The sequence below is a fragment of the Pristis pectinata genome, chromosome 25, assembly GCF_009764475.1.
Source record: "Pristis pectinata isolate sPriPec2 chromosome 25, sPriPec2.1.pri, whole genome shotgun sequence".
Lineage (NCBI taxonomy): Eukaryota > Metazoa > Chordata > Chondrichthyes > Rhinopristiformes > Pristidae > Pristis > Pristis pectinata.
The window spans coordinates 15,866,071-15,884,485 of NC_067429.1; the positions used below are offsets into that span (position 1 = coordinate 15,866,071).

At 47.0% G+C, this 18,415-nt stretch overlaps 1 protein-coding gene across 1 annotated transcript in view; it reads right to left on the reverse strand.

Annotated features, from left to right (window-relative positions):
- si:ch1073-13h15.3 (all-trans-retinol 13,14-reductase) overlaps positions 1 to 17,861 on the reverse strand; it is a 68,684-nt gene extending 50,823 nt beyond the window's left edge. The window contains exons 1-3 of the mRNA XM_052038394.1: positions 17,442 to 17,861; positions 16,883 to 17,071; positions 942 to 1,057 (exon numbers count right to left, since the gene is read on the reverse strand). Of these exons, the coding sequence (XP_051894354.1) occupies positions 942 to 1,057; positions 16,883 to 17,071; positions 17,442 to 17,861 (725 nt within the window). The remainder of the gene's footprint in view (positions 1 to 941; positions 1,058 to 16,882; positions 17,072 to 17,441) is intronic.
- Between the last annotated feature and the right edge of the window lie 554 nt (positions 17,862 to 18,415).

Sequence of the window (18,415 nt, forward strand, 5' to 3'; positions counted from 1 at the left end):
AGAGAGAAGGTGAGATTGAAAGGTTTGTGTGTGTGTGTTAAGAAGTAGCATTTCTTTAAGAAACCGTGTATTTCATGCGTGTCATGCTTCGAGATGAAAGCTTACCCTTCTAGTGTCCTGCTTGCCTTTGTTGTTTGAAGTTTTTGTGTTATATTTAGGAAACAAGTATGTTAATTACTTTATTTCCATTTGTAATTTAGTTTTTAGTTATGCAACGGAAACCAAAGCGATCTGAAGAAGGAAAAGCAACAAGTTGTAATTTACACAGTTTATTCATAAGCACACGCTCTGTGTCTGTCTTTCATAAACTAGCACAGAAACAGGCCCTTCAGGCCAACTCATCCATGCCGACCAAGTTGCCTACCTGAACCAGTCCCATTTGCCTGTCTTTGGCCCATATCCCTCTAAACCCTTCCTATCCATGTACTTGTCTAAATGTCTTTTAGATGTTATAATTGTGCCTGCCTCTACGACTTCCTCTGGTAGGTCATTCCATATACCCACCACCCTCTGTGTGAAAAATGTGCCCCTCCAGTCCCCTTTAAATAATTCTGCTTTCACTTTAAGTCAATGCCATCTAGTTTTAGACTCTCCTACCCTGGGAAAAAAGAGTCTATCTATCCCATCTATGCTCCTCATAGTTTTATAAACCTCTAAAAGGTCATTCCTCAGTGTCCTACGCTCCAGAGAAAAAAGCCCCAGCTTATTCAGTTTCTCCTTATAATTCAAGCCCTCCAGTCCTCGCAATATTCTTGTGAATCTTTTCTGCATCCTTTCCAGCTTAATGACTCCCTTCCAATAACTAGGCGACCAAAGCTGTACACAGAATGGCAGTCTCACCAACGTCTTGTACAGCTGTTACATGACGTCCTAACACTTGTACTCAATGCCCTGACTAACAATGGCAGTGTGCCAAATGGTTTCTTCATCACCCTATCCACCTGTTTTCCAGAGCAGCTACTTTATCTCTTAGCACATCAAATATGCTTGTTGTCATATTTATTTTATCAATCAATACTTGGGGTGCTTGTGAATCTAGAGTGGTACCCTCAAAATACTGTGGTAAAAGAAAAAAGCTTTTGATATCCAGGTTTTACCCTCAGATATTTTTAGAACACAAGTGTGCACTACTTTGTCTCAACAAAGCTATTAGAATGTTCAGAGATATAAACAAAGTAGAGTTTATTGTCATATGCACAAGTACGTGTGTGCACAAGTGCAATAAAAAACTTACTTCAGCAGCATCACAGGCACATGATATCATATAAGCAGCGTTCACAAGAAAAAAACACAAGTTACACATAAATTAAACAATTTTTACAATAAAGAACACTATGACCACTTTTATCACTATTACAAAGTGATGAGTGGTTAATATGTTGCTAAACTACTGATCAGGGTTGTGCTGGTTGGTTCAAGAACTGAATGGTTGAAAGGATGGACTTGTTTGTTAAGATACATTCCCATTGTAAGTGTACAACCCAAAGGAACCATTTGTTCACACCCAAAATATGGAAGTAAACTTCACATTACGAGAGACATAGATAGGGTAGATAGTCAAAATCTTTTTCCCGTGGTAGGAATATCAAAAACAAGAGGGCATAGATTTAATTGAGACCATAAGACATAGGAGCAGAATTAGGCCATTTGGCCCATTGCTCCACCGTATGATCATGGCTGATTTATTTTCCCTCTGAATCCCATTCTCCTGCCTTCTACCCATAACCTTTGACACCCTTACTAATCAAAAACCTGTCATCCTCCGCTTTAAATATACCCAATGACTTGGCCTCCACAGCTGTCTGTGGCAATGAATTCCACAGATTCACCACCCTCTGAAATTCCTCCTCATCTCTGTTCTGAAGGGACGTCCTTCTATTCTGAGGCTGTGCCCTCTGGTCCTAGACTCTCCCACTACTGGAAACATCCTCTCCACGTCCACTCTATCCAGGCCTTTCAATATTCGGTAGGTTTCAATGAGATCCCCCCTCATCCTTCTAAACTCAGTGAGTACAGGCCCAGAGCGATCAAACACTCCTCTTATGTTAACCCTTTCATATCCAGGATCATTCTCCAATGCCAGTACATCCTTCCTGAGATTTCAGGCCCAAAACTGCTCAATACTCCGATGTGGTCTGACCAACACCTTTTAAAGCCTCAGCATTATATTCTAGTCCTCTCAAAATCAATGCTATCATTGCATTTGCCTTCCTTACCACCAACTCAAGCAGTTAACCTTTAGGGAATCCTGCACTAGGACTCCCAAGTCTTAGAAAATAGTCTATGCTTGTATTCCTTCCAGCAAAGTGCATGACTATAAACTTCCCCACGCTGTATTCCATCTGCCACCTCTTTGCCCATTCTCCCAACTTGTCCAAGTCCTTCTGCAGATTCCCTGCTTCCCCAATATTACCTGCCCCTCCACCTTTCTCTGTATCATCCACAAACTTGGCCACAAAGCCATCAATTCCGTCATCCAGATCATAAACATATGACGTGAAAAGTAGTGGACCCAACACCAGCCCCTGCGAACACCACTAGTCACAGGCAGCCAAGCAGTAAAGGCCTCCTTTATTCCAACTCTTTGCCTTCTGCCAGTCAGCCAATCTTCTACTCATGCTAATACCTTTCCTGCAATACCATTGGCTCCTATCTTGTTTATGAGCACAAGCAGCCTCATATGCGGCACCTTTCAAAGGCCTTCTGAAAATCCCAAGTAAACAATATCCACTGACTCTCCTTTGTCTATCCTGCCTGTTACTTCCTCAAAGAATTCCAACAGATTTGTCAGGCAAGATCTCCCCTTAAGGAAACCATGCTGACTTCAGCCCATTTTGTCATGTGCTTCCAAGTACCCTGAAACCTCATCCTCAATAATTGATTCTAACATCTTACCAACCACTGAAGTCAGGCTAACGGGCCTATAGTTTCCTGTCTTTTGCCTCCCTCCCTTCTTAAAGAGTAGAGTGACATTTGTAGTTTTCCTGTCCTCCTGAACCATTCCTGAATCTAGTGATTCTTTAAAGATCACTACTAATGCCTCCACAATCTCATCAGCTCTTTCAGAACCCTGGGATGTAGTCCAGTTGTGTAGGTAACTTATCTACCTTCAGAACTTTCAGCTTTCCAAGCACCTTCTCCGTAATAATAGTGACTACACTCACTTCTGCCCTCTGACTCTCTTGAATTTTGATATCCTCTTTTATATTATTGGATAGCTTACCTTCATATTTCATCTTTTCTTCCTTTATTTCTTTTTTAGTTGCCTTCTGTTGGTTTTTAAAAGCTTCCCAATCCTCTAGCTTCCCACCAATTTTTGCAATATTGTATGCCCTCTCTTTTGCTTTTATGCTGTCTTTGACTTCCCTGCCAGCCACAGTTGCCTCATCCTCCCTTTAGAATACTTCTTCTTCTTTGGGATGAAATGAAATGATTCCCAGAAACTCCTGGCATTGCTGCTCTACCGTCATCCCTGCTAGGGTCCCCTTCCAATCAACTTTGGCCAGCTCCTCTCTCATGCCACTGTAGTTACCTTTACTCAACTGGAATACTGATACATCTGATTTTAACTTCTCCCTCTCAAACTGCAGCGTGAATTCTATCATATTATGATCACTGCCTCCTAAGGGTTCCTTTACCTCAAGTTCCCTAAATCAAATCTGGTTCATTGAACAACACCAAATCCAGAACTGCTTTTTTCCTGGTGGGCTCGACCACAACCTGCTCTAAAAAGCCATCTCATTGGCATTCTACAAATTCCTTCTCTTGGGATCCAGTGCCAACCTGATTTTCCCAATCTACCTGCATATTTAAATCCCCCATGACCACCGTAACATTGCCCTTCTTACATGCCTTTTTTATCTCCTGTTGTAATTTGTACCCCACATCCTGGCTACTATTCAGAGGTCATGTATACAACTCCCATCAGGGTGTTTTTACCCTTGCAGTTTCTTAATTCTACCCACAAGAATTCTACATCTTCTGATCCTATGTCACTTCTTGCTAAGGATTTGATTTCATTTTTTTAAACCAACAAAGCCACCCCACCCCCCTGCCCACCTGCCTGTCTTTTCGATAGGATGTGTATCCTTGGATGTTTAGCTCCCAGCTGTGATCTTCTTTCAGCCACGACTCTGTGTTGTCCACAACATCATACCTGCCAATTTCTAACTGTGCTATAAGCTCATCTATCTTATTTCGTATATTGCGTGCATTCAAATACAACACCTTCAGTTCTTTATTCACCACCCTTCTTCTCAAATTTGTCTCCACGTTGCCTGAAGTTAAATTCTTATCCCCTTCTAATCTTTCCGTCTTATTCTTTATTCTGGAGACTTCAGTGACCTCATGTACTCTCTCCTTCCATTTTATTTTATCTATACTTTTCTGATCTGTTGAACCCACTCCCCTGCTATTTAGTTTAAATCCCTATCCACAGCCCTTGTATACGATTCGCCAGGACCCTGATCCCAGCATGGTTCAGGTGGAGCCTGTCCCATCAGAACAGCACCCTCCTTCTCAATACTGGTGCCAATGTCCCACGAATTCAGACCCACTTCTCCCACACCAATCTTTGAGCCATGCATTTAACTCTCTGATTTTACTGACCCTGTGCCAACTTGCACGTGGCTCTGGTAGCAATCCAGATATTATTACCTTTTTGGTTCTGCTTTTTAATTTAGTACCTAGCTGCTCAAATTCCCTCAGCAGAACCTCTTTCCTTGTTCCAGCTATGTCGTTCGTACCTATATGGACCACGACAACTGAATCTTTCCCCTCCCATTCTAAATTCCTCTGCAGGTCAGATGAGATGTCCTGAACCCAGGCACCAGGCAGGCAACACAGCCTTCAGGACTCTCGACCCTTGCGACAGAGAATCGTGTCCATTGCCCTGACTAAACTAACCCCAATTACAACTACATTTCTCTTCTCTGCCCCCTCTTGAATGGCTCCCTGAACCAAGGTGCCATGGTTTGGTTGCTCATGCTTCCTACAGCTCCCACTCTCATCCACACAGGGAACAAGAATCTCAGGCCCATTGGACAAGCTCAAGGTCTGAGGCCCCTCCAGCACTACCTCTTGGATCCCCCTACCTGCCTCACTCATAGTCACACTGTCTTGTCCCTGACCACAGACTGAATTTGAAGTAGTTAATGTAATGGGTGTGACTGCCTCCTGAAACACAGCGTCCGGGTAACTCTGAAGTTGCACTCATCCAGGCAAATGAACTATTTTCCTTAATGTCTGTATCCCAGTTCTGACAAAGTCTTCGAACTGAAACATTAATTCTGTTTCTCTGTCCACAGATACTGCCCGATCTGCTGACTGTTTCTAGCATTTTCTGTTTTTATTTCACATTTCCAACACGTACATTTTTTTAAAATTTTCATTTACAGCTCAAGAAATGTTTTGATCGGACTAACATAATAGTACATGTTGAGATGTGTGGAGCCACGGGAGACAGGTAAGGTCTTAAATGAATACTTCTCATCTGTATTTACTGCTGAGAAGGTTATGGAAGCTAGGGAGTTCAGGGAAGAGAACAGTGATGTCCTAAAATATATCAGTATTATGAAAGAGGTGTTGGTGATCTTGAGGCCCATAAAGGTGGCTAAATCCCCAGGACCTGACCAAGTGTATCCATTGTGGGAATCAATTGCTGAGGCACTGGCAGAGATTTTTAAATCTCCATTAGCCACAGGTGAGATACTGGAGAATGGAGGGTGGATAATGTTGTGCCTTTACTTAAGAAGGGCTGCATGGACAGGCCAGGGAACTACAGACCAGTGAGTCTGGAGAGGATTCGGAGACCAAGGACCTATCTGCATTTGGAAAGGCAAGGATGGATTAGGGATAGTAAGCATGGCTTTGCGCATGGGAAATCGTGTTTCATGGGAAAGCATGCCACCCTATCAACCTGTGCAGCCACTTTCAGGGAGCTATGGACTTGGACCCCAAGATTCCTCTGTACATCAGCATTGTTAAGTGTCTTGCCAGTCAATCAAACTTATGCTCTGATCTGTACAAAACAAATTGACTAAGATTGTGGAATTTCTCCCTGTACTTCCCCGGGGGGGGGGGGGGGGTGACTGACTTCTGGCTGTTGTCTCTTTGTGACCACCTCTAACCATTAAGGATTCACTTCAGCTCTGGAGCATTCACTCCCCCTCCACCCCTTCCCCCAACATTCTCTCCCTAGTCTCTCTCGCGCAGATGTGTGCATCGCCCCATCTCCACTTCGTCCAGAAGGACATGCAGGCTCATGTCTGTGATGGCTATGTGCATGTATATTCCTTACACAGTTGATAAAGGATGCTGGTAAGGGTGTATTGGATTATGAATTATGTGAAGTTGGCAGGAAAGCTTGGGAAAGAGGAAAGCTGAGATAATTTGCTGGAATAAGATCCACCTATGGAACGAGCTGCTGGAGGAAGTGGTAGAGGCAGGTACAATTACAACATTTAAAAGACATTTGGACAGGTAGTTAAAAGTTTTAGAGGGATATCAGCCAAATACAGGCAGATGGAACTATCTCCAGCAGGCAGCTCAGTCAGCATGGAAGAGTTAGACGAAAGAGCCTGTTTCCGTGCTGTAAACTCTGTGACTCTATATGGCAGATCAAAATACACGTCTTCACTGTGGTTCATGAGAAATCGTGGACAGCAAGTCAAGCAAATGTACCAGTACTCCTCCCACACCCTACTGGCTGATTTCATGGCATTTCCTTTCATTAGCTGAGATATTGGACAACCATCAGGATATTATTGATGAAATACTTAGACAGCATAGCACACATCAGTCCCATGTCTCATAACATTGAGGCGGGCACAATTACATCATTTTGAAGATATTTGGACAGGTACATAGATAGGAATGTTTTAAATTTTTAAAAAAAATTTTTATTTACAGGTCCTTCCGGCCCAACGAGTCCGCGCCGCCCATTTTTAAACCCATATTAACCTACCCGTACATCTTTTTTTAGAATGTGGGAGGAAACCAGAGCACCCGGAGGAAACCTACGCAGACACGGGAGAATGTACAAACTCCTTACAGACAACGACGGGAATCGAACCCCGATCGCTGGCACTGTAATAGCGTCTCGCTAACCAATACCTCCATACTCTGCATACTCTTATTCCTATTTAAGTGCCTCTTCGTATTGGTTCATTATTGTCACTTGTACCGAGGTACAGTGAAAAACTTGTCTTGCACACCGATCATACAGGTCAATTTATTACACAGTGCAGTTACATTGAGTTAGTATAGAATGCATTGAGATAGTACAGGTAAAAACAATAACTACAGAGAAAGTGCAGTGCAATAAGGTGCAAGGTCACAATAAGGTAGATCGTGAGGTCAGAGTCCATCTCATCATATTAGGGAACCATTCAATAGTCTTATCACAGTGGGGTAGAAGCTGTCCTTAAGCCTGGTGGTACGTGCCCTCAGACTCTTGTATCTTCTACCTGATGGAAGTGGAAAGAAGAGAGAATGACCTGGGTGGGTGGGGTCTTTGATTATGCTGCTGCTTCACCAAGGCAGCGAGAGGTAAAGACAGAGTCCAAGGAGGGGAGGCTGGTATCCGTGAAGCGCTGGGCTGTGTCCATAATTCTCTGCAGTTTCTTGTGGTCCTGGGCAGAGCAGTTGCCATACTAAGCTGTGATGCATCCAGATAGGACACTTTCTATGGTACATCGATAAAAGTCGATGAGTGTCAAAGGGGACATACCGAATTTCTTTAGCCTCCTGAGGAAGTAGAGGTGCTGGTGAGCTTTCTTGGCTGTGGCATCTATGTGATTTGACTGGGACAGGCTGTTGGTGATGTTCACTCCCAGGAACTTGAAGCTCTCAACCCTCTCAGCCTCAGCACCGTTGATGTAGACAGGTGCATGTGCACCGCCCCCTTTCCTGAAGTCAATGACCAGCTCTTTTGTTTTGTTGACATTGAGGGAAGGGTTGTTGTCATGACACCATGCTATTAAGCTCTCTATCTCCTTCCTGTACCCTGACTCATCATTGTTTTTTGAGATACGGCCTACAATGGTGGTATCATCTGCAAACTTGTAGGTGGAGTTAGAGCAGAATCTGGCCACACAGTGATGAGTATATAGGGAGTAGAGTAGAGGGCTGAGGATGCAGCCTTGTGGGACACCAGTGTTGAGAATAATCGTGCCGGAGGTATTGCTGCCTATCCTCACTGATTGTCAGGATTGATGAAACACTTGGACAGCTTAGCACACATTAGTCGCGTGTCTCACGACTCAAGTGTGGGGATTCATTGAGGAGTTATGACTGCAGAGCTGACAGCCTTAGAAAGAGCTGAAAATCTCCTGCTTCTGCTGTCGATCAATTCAACTTTCATGTTGCTTTTTCTTTAAAAAGATGTCAAGCCAGGATATATAAATGTACAATAATGCAAGGGTTCAATAGTCACTCAAACTTACAATCTGATCCACACAAAACAAATTGTTTAAAGTTATGGAATTTCTCCCTGTACTCCCCTGGGTGACTGACTTCTGGCTGTTGACTTTTTGTGACTACCTCCAATCATTAGGGATCCAATTCAGCTCTGAAGCATCCACTCCCCCTCCACCTGTTCCCCCAACATTCTCTCCCTTGTCTCTCTGGTGTAGATGCATGGTATCTCCTCATCTCCACCTTGTCCATGCAGGCTCATGTCTGTGGTGGCTATATGAGCTGTACACTACTTATGCAGTTGATAAAGGATTATTTAAAATTATGTCAAGCCAGGATATGTAACTGTACAATACTGTAAGAGCTGAATAGTCACTCTAACTTATAAAACAATGATGCTGGAGGAACTCAGCAGGCCAAGCAGTATCTGTGGATAAAAGCAGGTGGTCAACATTTAGGGTCAGGACTCTTCTTCAGGACTGAAGATAGGAAAAGGGGAAGCCCAATATATAGGAGGGAAAAGCAGAGCAGTGATAGGTGGACAAAAGAGGGGAAGTGGGGTGGGCACAGGATGGTGATAGGTAGATGCAGGTAAGAGATAGTAATAGGCAGGTGTGGGGGAGGAGGGGCCTTGTAGCCTAATGGTATGAGCATTGAATTCTCCCACTTTAAGTACCCCGCTTCCCCACAACCAGCCCCCACCCACCATGCTTCATCTTTTCTTCCCTTTCCTAGCCTCTTTTTTTCTACCTCTTTTGCCTTTCTCTCCTTACGTCTGACCCATCCCCCAGTGGATCTATTCTCCCCTCCTCCCCCACACCTACCTTTCCAAATGCGCATAAATCCTATCCCTTAATACCCTCTCCAATAGCTTCCCGACCACTGACGTGAGGATCTCCAGCATACAATTACCTGGATTATCCCCGTTTCCTTTCTTGAACAAAGGCACAACATTTGCTACTCTTCAGTCCTCCAGGACCTCACCTTGTACTAGTGAGGACATAAAGATCTTTGTCAAAACCCCAACAATCTCCTCACTTGCTTCTTTCAATATTCTTGGATATATGCCATCAGGCCCTGGTGATTTATCCACCTTAGTGCTTTTCAGAAGACCCAGCACTACCTCCTCAATCTCAAAATGTCCCAGCACATTATCATGCCCCATTCTGCCTTCACTATCCTCCAAATCCTTCTCAGTAAATACTGACACAAAGTACTCATTTAGTACCTCAGCCACTTTCTGACTCCAAGCACAAATTCCCTCCTTCATCCTTGAGTGGACTTATTCTTTCTTTAGTTATCTTCATTTTCTTAATGCAATTATAAAATGCCTTGGAATTCTCCTTGATCCTGCTCGCTAAGGACATTTCATGGCCCCTTTTGGCCTTCCTAATTGCCTGTTTGAGTACTTTCCTGCTATTGTTACACTCTACAAAGGCCCAGTCTAATTTTAGCTTCCTAAACCTTATGCATGCTTCCATTTTCTTCCTGTCTAAATTTAGGACCTTTCCGGTCATCTGAAGTTCCCTTACCTTACTTCTTACAGAAACATGCTGATTGTGAACTCTGATCAGCTGGCCTTTAAACAACTCCCACATGTCAGATGTTGAATTGTCTGACATCAGCTGCTCCCAATGAATGCCCCTTAGCTCCTGTCTTACCCTGTCAGAATTTCCCCTTCCTCAATTTTGTACCTTCCTGAAAAATCCATATTTTATCCTATTCATAACTTAAAACATAATGATTTGTGGTCACTGTTCCCAAAATGTTCGTCTACTATCAGGTCGGTCACGTGGCCTGGTTCATTTCCCAGAACCAGGTCTAATATATTTTCTCCTCTTGTTTGACTCTCCACAGACTGTTTCAAGACCTCCTCTTGGATGAACATAGAACATAGAACACTACAGCACAGTACAGGCCCTTTGGCCCACAATGTTGTGCCAACGTTTTATCCTGCTCTAAGATCTAGCTAACCCTTCCCTCCCACATAGCCCCCTATCTTTCTATCATTCATGTGTCTATCTAAGAATCTCTTAAATGTCCCTAATGTATCTGCCCCCACAACCTCTGCCAGCAGTGCATTCCACGCACCCACCACTCTCTATGTAAAAAAAACTTACCCCTGACATCCCCCTTATACCTTCCTCCAATCACCTTAAAATGATGTCCCCTTGTGTTAGCCATTGTTGCACTGGGAAAAAGTCTCTGACTGTCCACTCAATCTATGCCTCTTATCACCTTGTACACCTCTATTAAGTCACGTCTCATCCTCCTTCTCTCCAAAGTGGAAAGCCCTAGCTTGCTCAACCTATCCTCATAGGACATGCTCTCCAATCCAGGCAACATCCTGGTAGATCTCCTCTGTACCCTCTCCAAAGCTTCCACATCCTTTCTATAATGAGGCGACCAGAACTGAACACAATACTCCAAGTGTGGTCTGACCAGAGTTCTAGAGAGCTGTAACATCACCTCGCGGCTCTTGAACTCAATACCCCAACTAATGAAGGCCAACACCCCATACGCCTTCTTAACAACCCTATTGACCTGCGTGGCAACCTTGAGGGATCTATGGATGTGGACCCCAAGATCCCTCTGTTCCTCCACACTGCTAAGAGTCCTGCCATTAACCTTGTATTCTGCTTTCAAATTTGATCTCCCAAAGTGTATCACTTCACACTTATCCGGGTTGAACTCCATCTGGCACTTCTCAGCCCAGCTCTGCATTCTATCAATATACTGTTGTAATCTACAGCAACCTTCTACACTATCCACAACACCACCAACCTTTGTATCATCAGCAAACTTACTAACCCACCCTTCCACATCACAAATAGCAGGGGTCCCAGAACAGATCCCTGCGGAACACCACTGGTCACCGACCTCCAGGCAGGATACACTCCATCTACCACCACCCTCTGTCTTCCATGGGCGAGCCAATTCTGAATCCACACAGCCAAGTTTTCCTGGATCCCATGCCTCCTGACTTCCTGTATAAGCCTTCCATGAGGAACCTTATCAACACCTTACTAAAATCCATGTACACCACATCCAGTGCTTTACCTTCATCAATGTGCTTTATCACATCCTCAAAGAATTCAATCAGTCTCGTGAGGCATGACCTGCCCCTCACAAAGCCATGCTGACTGTCCCTAATAAGACTATGCCTCTCCAAATGCTCGTAAATCCTGCCTCTAAGAATCTTCTCCAGTAATTTTCCCACCACTGAAGTTAGACTCACTGGTCTGCAATTCCCAGGGTTATCCCTACTTCCTTTCTTAAACAAAGGAACAACATTTGTCACCCTCCAATCATCCGGCACTACTCCTGTGGCCAGTGAGGACGCAAAGATGGTTGCCAAAGACGCAGCAATCTCTTCCCTAGCTTCCAGTAATAACCTTGGATATATCCCATCCAGCCCCGGTGACTTACCTATGCTAATGTTTTTCAATAGTTCCAGCACATCCTCCTTGCTCACATCGACATGCCCCAGCATCTCAGCCTGTCGTACACCATCCTCACAAATGTCAAAGTCTCTCTCTCTGGTGAATACTGAAGCAAAGTATTCATTAAGGACCTCCCCTACCTGTTCCGACTCCAGGAACATGTTTCCTCTTTTATCCCTGATCGGTCCTACCCTCACTGTAGTCATCCTTTTATTCTTCAGATATGTGCAGAACACCTTGGGGTTTTCCTTGATCCTACTCACCAAGGACTTCTCATGCCCCGTTCAAGCTCTCCTAAATCCATTCTTAAGCTCCCTCCTGGCTAACTTGTAACTCTCCAGAGTCCTGTCTGATCCATGCTGCCTAAACCTTAGGTAAGCTTCTTTCTTCTGAAGCTTCTTTCTGCACTGAAGAAATTCTGCCCCATCTAAGCCTCTTGTATTAGAGAAGTTCCAATCAATACTGGGGAAGTTAAAGTCCCCACTATGACAACGCTGTTGTTTCTGCACCTTTCCATGATCTATCTATGTATCTGTTCCACCACCTCTCTGTGGCTATTGGGGAGCCTATAGTATAATCCCATCAGCACAATTCACCTTTCTCATTTCTGAGCTCCACCCACGTTGCTCCTGTGGTTGAGCCCTACAGTGTGTCCTCTGAGTATTGCTGTGATATTCTGTTATCAGTAGTGCAAGTCCTCCACTTCTTTTACCCCCTATCATGTCTAAAACATCAAAACCCAGGAACTTTGAGCTGCCAGTCCTGTCCCTCACACAACCAGGTCTCTTTAATGGCAAAATCATAATTCCATGTACTCATCCAGGCTCCAAGTTCATCCTCCCTACCCATAGTAGTCCTAGCATTGAAAAAAAACATTTCAGCCCATCAGTCCCACTGTGCTTATTAGCCTGTCCCTTGCCCTCAGCCCTACCACCTATTGCCCTGCTACTGTGGTTCCCAACCTCCTACCACTCTAGTTTAATCCCTCTCGAGTAGCACCAGCAAACCTCCCAGTGAGGATATTCCCCTCCAGTTCAGGTGCAAACCGTCTTGTTTGTACCAGTCCCACTTGTCCTGGAAGAGAGCCCAATGATCCATAAATCTGAAGCCCTCCCTCCTGCACCACCTCCATAGCCATATACTGAACTGCACTATGTACTGTATCTATTTCTCACCCCACCAGCACATGGCACAGGTAGTAATCCTGAGATTACAACCCTGGAAATCCTGCTTTTTAAACGTTCTACCTTGCTCCCTAAAAATCCCTTTGTTGGACCTCATCCCTGCTCCTGAGCATGTCATTGGTACCTATATTGACCACAGCCTCTGGCTGCTCACCCTGCTCTCTCAGAATGTCCTTGACCCTGGCACCAGGGAGGCAACACCATTCTGGAGTCTCAATTACAGCAATAGAAACACCTATCTTTGCCCATACTATCAAGTCTCCTAATCACTATCCCTCTCCCTAACTTTACCCTTCCCTTCTTTGCCTCAGAGCTGTGCACAGTGCCACTAACCCAGCTACTGGCCTCTGAAAAGTCACCTCTCCCACCCTTCATCCCACCAGTATCCAAAGGGATATACTTGTTACTGAAGGGAAGGGTCACAGGGGAACCCTGCACTGTCTGCCTACTCCCCTTAATTCTCCTGGTGGTCACCCATCTATCTGTAGCTTGCACCTTAGGTGTGACCACCTCACTAAAACTCATCTATGATATGCTCAGCCTCGTAGATGTACATCCAACTGCGCCTCCAGTTCCTTGACCTGTTCTGTCAGGAGCTGCAGCTGCACTTGCCACAGATGTGGTCATCAGGGAGACCATGAGGTTCCCTGACTTCCCACATCTTTCAGGAGAAGCAACCCACTGCTCTGACTGTCATTTTGACTACACTAAGTCAAAGGTCTTTTTTTTATTCCAAAATAAACTTTATTCATAATAAAAGACAAACATATACAATTATAAAACAGTGCAAGCCTTTACATTCTTGTACAGATCAATCATTTGTGTTACCTTTGTATATAAAAAACACCAGCCCCGATGCCACGTGTGTAGCTCCCTGGGAGCTACCAGTCCTGTATTTACAATATTTAAGGGGCTTTCTCGCCTGACCCCCGCACCTCCCTCTCCAGTGGCAGAAGAACCCTAAACTGTAGTCCTCCCCTACCGAGCCTTTGCGTTGGCTGCACCCAGCTTCGGTGCGTCCCTCAGCACGTACTCCTGCAGCCTGGAATGTGCCAGCTGGCAGCAGTCCCTTATGGACATCTCGCAGTGCTGGGAGACCACAAGTTTTGGGCAGACCAAAGAGCGGTCTTTCACCGAGTTGATGACCCTCCAGCAACATTTGATGTGTGTGTCCCCGGGAACAGCCCGTAGATCAGACAATCCTCTGTTACACAGCTGCTGGGGATGAACCATGACAAGGACCCTTTCACCTTTTGCCACACCCTCCTTGCAAACCCACAGCCCGTAAAGAGCTGGGCGACTGTCTTGGCCCCAGCGCAGTCCTCCCAGGGGCAGCACACGCTGGGACTGATGTTCCGACCATGCAGGAAGGATCTGACTGGGAGTCCCCCCTCAACACCAGCCAAGCAAGGTCTTGGTGCTTGTTGGTGAGTTCTGGTGATGAGGCAATCTGCCAGATGGTCTGGACAGTCTGCTCAGGGAACCACCCCACAGTATCCATTGAGTCCTTCTCCTGCAGTGTCTGCAGGATGTTCCGTGCTGACCACTGCCTTGTGGTCAAAGGTGTTGGTCTGGAAGAAATTTTCCATGAAGGACAGGTAATGCGGCAACGGCCAGCTGACTGGTGCGTTGCTAGGCAACGGGGCCAGGCCAATCCTTTGCAACACCGGGGACAGGTAGAACCTCGGCACATAGTGACACTTGGTGCCCATGTTCTTTGGTTCCACACACAGCCTGATGCAGCCACAGACGAAGGTGGTCATCAGGATGAGGGTGACATTGGGGACAGTTTTGCCCCCATTGTCCAGGGACTTGTGCATGGCGACCCATCAGACCCGTTCCATCTTGGACCCCTAGATGAACTGGAAGACGGCTTGGGTGATTTTCGAGCCAGAGGAGCGAGGAACAGGTCACACTTGTGTCAAGTATAGCAGCCCTGAGGGCACCTCACACCTGATGACCAAGTTCTTCCCAGTTATTGAGAGGGAGTGCTGTTCCCACTGTCCCAGTCTCTGCTTCACCTTCCTAATCCGCTCCCGCCAATTTTTGTTGCCCGCCCCAGCTCCTCCGAACCAGATCCCCAGCACCTTCAGGTAGTCAGGCCTGATGGTGAAGGGGATGTTGGATCGGTTGGGCCAGTTGCCGAAGAGCATGGCCTCGCTCTTCATGCGTTTGACTCTGGCCCCCAATGCCACCTCAGACTGGTTGCAGATGTTGATCAATCTATGAACTGACCTTGGGTCTGAGCAGAAGATGGCGACATCATCCATATACAGGGAGGTTTTCACCTGGGTGACCTCACTGCCTGGCAATGTCACCCCTCTGATGCTCTCATCCTTCCTGATGGATTCAGTAAAGGGTTCTATACAGCACACGAACAAGACAGGGGAGAGAGAGCAGCCCTGCCTGACTCCAGACTTAATGGGGAAGCTGTCTGTTTCCTGCCCATTGATTTGGACTGCGCTACAGATGTCTGTGTAGAGCAGTTGGATCCAATTCCTGATTCCTTCCTCAAAGCCCACTTTGGAGAGCACGTCCAACATGTACATGTGTGATATCCTGTCGAAGGCCTTCTCCTGGTCCAAGGTGACCAGGCAGGTGTCCACCCTTCTGTCCTGCATGTAGGCGATTGTGTCCATGAGCAGCACAAGGCTGTCAAAGATCTTCCTGCCAGGTACAGCACAGGTTTGGTCCGGGTGGATCACCTGTCCCAGAGCAGATTTGACCCTGTTGGTGATGGCCTTGGACAGGATCTTATAGTCCACATTCAACAGTGAGATGGGTCTCCAATTTCTGATGTCCGCCCTCTCTCCCTTCTGCTTGTAGATGAGGGTGATGGTGCCCTTCCTCATAGACTCTGACATACTGCCAGACTGAAGCATAGCATTGTACACTTCCAGCAGGTTCGGGCCCATCCAGTCCCACAGAGCTGAGTACAACTCCACCGGTAAGCCGTTGCTTCCAGGAGTTTTATTTGAATCAAAGGAACGGACAGACCCAATCAGCTCCTCCAGGATCAGTGCTTGGTCCAGACTCTCCCACTTGCTGTCATCTAAGACCTCTGTGATAGAGGACAGGAAGTTCTGGGAGGCTGTGCTGTCTGTGGCCTTTTTGTCGTACAGACTGGCATAGAAGGACCTGCAGATCCTTAATATGTCCGTCTGCGAGGATGTTACTGAGCCGTCCTCTTCCTTAAGGCTGTGGGTCACAGAGCTCCCCCTGTGCACCTTTTGGAAGAAGAAACGTGAGCACGTCTCATCCTGCTCCATGGAGCGAACCCTGGATCGGAAGATAATCTTGGAGGATTCGGAGGCGTGGAGCTGGGCTTGCTGGCTCTTTGCCTCTCGGAGTTCCTCCCTCACATCCACCCCCCCTCAACTGCAGAAGGAGAAGTTGCTGCAGGTCTGTCCTGAGTTGGCACAGTTCCTTCTGACCTTGTCTTGCTTTCTGGACCCCTCTGCGGATGAAGAACATCTTGATGTTCTCCTTTGTCGCTTCCCACCAGTGCACAGGGGAGTCAAAGAGGACTTTCACGGTTCTCCGACCTGCATAATCCCTCTTTAGCTCCTCAATGCTCTCTGGGGCTAGCAGCTTGGCATTCAACTTCCATGTCCCCCTGCCTGCCTTCTGGTCCTCCTGTAGGTGACAGGAGGCCCGAAGGAGACGGTGGTCAGAGAAGAACACCGGTGCGACGTCAGTGGATCTGACCGTGATTGGCTCCGACACGAAGAGGAGGTCGATCTGGGACCGGGCTGAGCTGTGCGATCTCGACCAGGTGTGTTGCGGCTGTGCTCTGCCTGCAGTGGTGCTGAAGGCGTCGCGCAACTTGGCATCCTTTACCATTTCCATCAGGTGTCTGGAGGTGCTATCCAGTCTGCTCTCGGCATTGCCGGATCGTCCAGCCGCATCGATGATGATGTTGAAGTCACCGGTCAGAACGACCGGCCGGGACGTCACCAGCAGCGGTGGGAGCTGCTGGAGGATGGCCAGCCGCTTGCTCCGCACGGGCGAGGCGCATACATTAATTAACTAGAGCGGAGTGTTCCAGTACATCACATCTGCCACGAAGAGCCGCCCTCTCACACCTCTCTGACCTCAGTGACTGAGAAGTTGCCCCCCCACATCAGAATCCCCAGGCTGGAAGCGTGACAATCATTGCCTCCCGACCACACCGATAGTTGCGGAGGTGTGGCAGCCCGCACTCTTGCAAGAAAGTCACATCCGCCTTTACCTTGGCAAGGAACTGCAAGGCGTTAACACATCGTGCAGTGCTCTTCACACTGCGCATGTTTAGAGATCCCAGTTTTATCTCCGTGGCTCTTTTGGAGTTCAGTACCACTCACACAGTCCATTTTCATTTGTCCTGGGCCCTCGTGCCCACAGCTTTGGTGAACCTCACTGATTCCGGGCTCAGATACTGGGAGTGGTCTCCCACTGGGTGTGGGGTCCCTTGTGGCGAGGCTGGAGGTGCCTCTGGTGGGGATCCACCTGTGCCCCTGTCCTTTTCTCTGGTGGTCCAGTTTCTTTCATCTCCCGTTGCTGGGGTGCATTGGATATGGTGCTGCTCCCGGTCTCCCGGAGCTGGGGGTCGGCAGGCAGGTTTCTTCCCTCGCTTTTCCTGTCTGTTGTTTCTCTTTGGTTTCCCCTCCTCCATTCTGCCGCTTCCTCTGCCTCTGTCGCCGGCTTCCGCTGCTGCTTCCATCCTCTGACGAGGAGAGGTTGCTGGTGTCCATCTGCTGCAATATTCTTTTCTTTCCCGTCCCCTTGTTTTCCATGGCCCGTTGTCTTCTGTGCCTTCTTCCTCTTCACCACCTGCCATTCTCCTCCTTGTCCCTCCTCCACTCCCTCTTCCATTAACTCCTCCTCTTGGGGAGGGGGCTGGGGGTCTGTGGCTAGGGGTTGGGGGCTCGAGGCGGTCGGTCTGTCCTCACCCCTCCTGGCCTAGGTCTCTTCTGAGGCCCCCGTGCTGGTGAGGGGCGTGTCAGTGTTCCTCGGGGTGTTGCTGGTGCTGGCATCCCCTCTTATTGCCTGTGCGTAGGTACAGGCCCGTTTTGGGCAGGCCTTGTAGAGGTGGCCTGCTTCCCCGCACAGGGTGTAACATTTGCTTTCCCGACACTGTGTTCTGTGAGTACTGTGTTCACTTCTGGCCATCTCACTACAGGAAGGATGTGGAAACCATAGAAAGGGTGCATAGGAGATTTACAAGGATGTTGCCTGGATTGGGGAGCATGCCCTATGAAAACAGGTTGAGTGAACTCAGCTTTTTCTCCTTGGAGCGACGGAGGATGAGAGGTGACCTGAGTGAGGTGTACAAGATGATAAGAGGCAATGATCGTGTGGATAGTCAGAGGTTTTTTCCCAGGGCTGAAATGG